Source organism: Sesamum indicum, linkage group LG10, assembly GCF_026168435.1.
Source record: "Sesamum indicum cultivar Baizhima isolate 11 linkage group LG10, ASM2616843v1, whole genome shotgun sequence".
NCBI classification, from domain to species: Eukaryota; Viridiplantae; Streptophyta; class Magnoliopsida; order Lamiales; family Pedaliaceae; genus Sesamum; species Sesamum indicum.
Window position 1 is genome coordinate 12,000,604 of NC_142666.1, and position 4,744 is coordinate 12,005,347.

The window sequence follows — 4,744 nt, forward strand, 5'->3', positions numbered from 1 at the left end:
ATGAAAGCACTCGATATCAGCGAAGAAAGCAGGCTTTCTCTTGAGAATGTCAAGAGGCTTATTCAGAGGAATTTCAGTGAAAATCCTCAGGCTTGGTGGGATAGGAACAAGATCGAAGCTACTCTTAAGGTCAAAGACGAATGCAAATACGAGTATGTTCGATACAAGCCTATCCAAATGAACATGGAGGATAAGAAGGATATGTAGATGATAATCAAAGAGCATATCAGTCTTGGACTCATTGAACTTGGAATCTCTACCTACAGTAGCCCTGGATTTTTGGTAAGAAACCATGGCGAGATCAAGAGAGGTAAACCCAGGTTGGTTATTAACTATCAAGGTATTAATAAGATATTAGAATTTGATGGTTATTACATTCCTAGTAGAGAACACTTAATTGATTGCATTAAAGGAGCAAAAGTGTTTTCTAAATTCGATTGCAAATCTGGGTTTTATCAGATTAAGATGGAGAGTGAATCAAAGAAATTTACTGCGTTCTCCCCACCACAGGGACAGTATATCTGGAATGTGCTTCCAATGGATTTTGCTAATGCACCCCAGATATTTCAAAGAAAAATGGATAATCTTTTCAAAGATTATTTTGAGTTCATGTTTGTCTATATTGACGACATACTAATTGCATCCAAAAATATGAAAGAGCATATTAAACATCTTGAAATATTTTCCGATGCATGCTATAAAGAAGGTTTAGTAATTTCTGAAAAGAAAGCCACTATTGCAGTCAATAAGATTGAATTTTTAGGAATCCTTATTGACGAAACAGGGATTGAGTTGCAGGACCATATTGTGGAAAAAATCCGCAATTTTCCAGATGTACTCAAAGACAAGAAGCAATTACAAAGCTTCTTGGGAGTTGTTAATTTTGCAGGAATCTTCATTAAGGATCTTGCAAGATACAGAAAGGATTTCCGACCACTCTTGAAAGAAACGGAGAGTTCAAAGTGGAAATGGGAAGAAATCCACACCAAAAGGGTTCGTGAGCTAAAACAAGTTTGCAGTAACCTTCCAAAGCTTGCTATACCGCAAGACGGGGATGAATTGGTAGTCTACACAAATGCCAATGATTACAGATGGGCGGCAGTACTCATGAAGAAGATAACTACAGGGGAGGAACCCTGTAGATATACCGGAGGATTGTTCTCAGAACAACAAGCCAAAGTTTGGCACATAAACGAGAAAGAATTCTTTGCGGTTTGGAAGGCTTTCAAAAAATGGCCTTTATTTTTACTTGCTAAAGAATTTACTTTAAAAGTTGATAATACTACTGTTAAGGCTTTCTTAAAGAATAAATTAGAATAAAAAATAGAGAAAGCTCGTATTATCAGATGGCAAGCTGAATGCCAATATTATTGTTATAATATTGTCGTCATAAAATCTCATGAAAATGTTCTTGCAGATTTCCTGACAAGAGATGGAGGCATCTGAAGCAAATTCCATCATGCTGAGACTCAGGCACCTCCGGGAAAACCTCGAGGAGCTTGACAGAAAGTTCAGACAACTAGCAGTCAAAGCCCAAGTTGCCGGACAAATCCAAAGAGCCGATCTAGACACTGTTCAGGTCGCAATAAGAAGTTCCCTACTAGCATCCACTTCGCTATGGAACGACCTACGAGAATCAATTTGGAAGGCGTCACCTTCGGGGATGACTCACGAGTTGAGGGAGCATGACCCAAAATATGCCTTTAGAGTAAGGGGCTCTACACCTGTAGCGTCGGATTCAAGTACTGATTGCACAAGGCCATTACCAGACTCTGGTGAAACGGCAATAATTGAATCACAGGAAGTGCAAACTCCTGTAGGTTCAAGTCAACCCAGCACCTCAGGGGTTAAAGAGGGAGAGATTAGCCTTAGGCCAATGACAGGCACCTCTAAGGCTAATACTAATGAAGTAATATCTTCTTCTGCTTGGCAGGATTATCAGCGTATGTGGAAAAAATTAATTTCCTGCAAAGGAGTCAATCTAGGCAAGACCATTATCGAAACGTCCGGAAAATATAACAGAGTCTGGATGTTAGAAGGGTCTAAACCAGAAGATATTAGAGAATGGTATGATTTTGGAGCCCTTGCTTCGGTTCATACTATGTCACCGAGTTTTCCGGAACTCTCAAAACTTCCGGAGTGGATTAGTGGGGCGGTCTTTGATTCATGGCAAAACAACCCCCACTTGAAAAGAGGCGATGTTCTGGAGATAAAATTTGTTTCAGTAGCTCCAGAAACTGCAGGAAAAGGGTCTCATCCAGCATTCCATTTCATGAAGCTGCAAAGGCCAGATATGGTAGCTTTCAACAAAATCAAAGCTGCCTCAGGAGAAGCTCCCTTGGTATCAGCCATTAGCGAAGATAGTATCTCTACAAGGAGAGCTTGGGGACTATGGGTCTGTCTCACCAGATGGACAAAGTCAAGTATCCATTCAAGATTTTCTCAAACAAAGTGAATGGATCATTCCTGTTGAATTCCATGACAGGAAAAAGCACGGAGTTTGCTGAAAGCCTATTCGAAAAGAAGAGGATGTTAATCTGGGAAAATAAGCTGCCGACAACCGAAGCCACAAGGATGAAGACGTGCAATATGTTGCATGTTGGGCAATGGCATAACCATTTGTGCCCTTGCTGCGAGAAACAAGAAAAGCCCCTGTTCGGGACAAAGATTTGGGTCACGAAAAATAAACCCGAACCGGACCAAGATAAGGGAAAGAGAAAAATTTTTACCAAGAGAAGTAAAAGTTAAACGATGTAAAAAATTGAGAGGATAAGACTGTCGGCAGAAAAAGCCAACAGTCAGCCAAGCAGCCAGCTGGAGATCATGTGACCGACAAACCATTATGACAGACAGCTGGAAATCACAAGGCGATGACGAACGCAATGATGTCATCATAAAAACAAGTTTGGAGTCCGAATTTGAAGTCCGCGGACGCCTATAAATAAAGATGCAAGGAAACAGAAGGGGATCATCAGAAAACTTCTCTTACTCTTCAAAGCATTAGAATTCTGAGTCATTTTTCTGTAATATTTCAAATTTTCAGTTTATGGGGGTTTCCCCAACAAGTTAAGTCCTCTACACCATGAGAGGCTAAATAGTTGTTTCCTCCAACGGAGGAATAATATCTATGTAATATTTCCTATATTTCTTCAATAAAAGATAGGCTTTTGTTCAGCTTGTTATCCAAAATTCTATTAAGACCCTGTATTGGAATCCCTTTCACGCCCTAAGGTAGGAAACGAAATAGGGCTGTGCTGTTTTGTTACTGAAGGAGCCAATTTCCTGCGAACCATCTGCTACGGTAGTGTGGTTGGAAGAAGTCCGTAAAATCGAGGACTTGGAGTACCCGGAAACAAAGCGGTCAAAACAAGGTATGAATTTATGGGGTTTTAATTTATTTCGGAAGCATGTTGGGCCTATTCCTAAGCATGAGGTGTAAATACAAATTACAAAAGAAAGGTGATTATAGGATCAACAATGTTAAAATTTGCAAACCAGGGGACCATAACTGTCGACCATGAAAAGCGTGGGACTAGATGTGATAATGGCCTTATCTAACGGGACCAAAAATGCAATTTTGCCACTTCTCTAAATGGGTGGAAGCGGAAGCGATAGCCAAGATAACAGAAAAAGCGATGATTGATTTTATCTGGAAGTATATAATCTGCAGATTTGGACTACCAAGAGTATTGATATCAGATAACGGGACTCAATTCCAAGGAAAGCAGATAGTTGCTTGGTTAAAAGAGTTGAAAATACAGCAGAATTTTACTTCGGTTGGACACCCTCAAGCAAATGGGCAAATGGGCAAACGGAAGTAACGAACCGGACCATCCTTCAACATTTGAAGGCTAGAATTCCGTCTAATGGAGCATGGGATGAAGAGTTACCAGGAGTATTATGGGCATACCGAACAACTCCGCGTTCTTCTACAGGTGAGACACCTTTTTGTTTAAGATATGGTTCTGAAGCTATAATTCCTGCAGAGATAGGCGAGGAAACACTGAGGATCGCAAATTACAATCCGAGCACCAACAACGAGGCTAGATCGTTTGATCTCACTACAATTGAAGAAAAAAGGGAGAAGGCACATGCCAAGATGCTCCACTACAAAGGGCTAATGCTAAAAAACTACAACAAAAGAGTGCATCCGCGTGAATTTCAAGTAGGCGACCTTGTTCTCAAGAACGTCGAAGTCTCGAAGCACGTGGAAAAACTAGATCCCACCTGGGAAGGACCATATAAAGTTGTCGAAATAAAGAGGTCAGGAGCATATAAACTCGAAGATGCGAATGGAAGAGAACTTCCGCGCACCTGGAACATTGGAAATCTTAGAAAGTTTTATGCTTGAATGTACGCCTGGAAAAGGCTTAATGAAACGATCTGAGAAAGATCGACCATGTATGACTGGGAAAGTCTCATTAAATACGATCTGCGGTAGATCTCAATAAAAACGATCTGAAAAAGATCAATTACATAAATACAAGCGATCGATAGTGCTGACCTGGGAAAGATCATAGTACGCACAAAAATTATATGGAAATGTTCAAAACGGGCAAGAGGGGCTAGTTAAGAAAGATCGTCCTAAGCGAAAAAGATAAAGAACCATCCAAAGTACATACAGATCAACAAGATCTAATTATCCTCTAATTCATCCAAAAGCAGGGGAAACTCATCATCATGAGCAAGCGGAGCGTCTTCCTCAGGAAAGGGTTGCATACTTCCTTCCAATCTGGGGTCTAAT

At 40.5% G+C, this 4,744-nt stretch overlaps 1 protein-coding gene across 1 annotated transcript; it reads left to right on the forward strand.

Moving 5' to 3' along the window:
* LOC148786662 (uncharacterized) lies at positions 1-4,351 on the forward strand. The gene is made up of 2 exons (XM_088886221.1): positions 1-152; positions 3,721-4,351. The coding sequence occupies exons 1-2, from the start codon at positions 1-3 to the stop codon at positions 4,349-4,351; spliced, it is 783 nt and encodes a 260-aa protein (XP_088742347.1).
* Positions 4,352-4,744: the final 393 nt, after the last annotated feature.

What these genes read in the sequence shown, in the direction of transcription:
- LOC148786662 (XM_088886221.1), top strand. Translation starts at nt 1, where the DNA reads ATGAAAGCACTCGATATCAGCGAAGAAAGCAGGCTTTCTCTTGAGAAT. An exon ending in AAAGACGAATGCAAATACGA is followed by an intron (nt 153 to 3,720) that starts GTATGTTCGATA and finishes CTCAATTCCAAG; the next exon opens with GAAAGCAGATAGTTGCTTGG.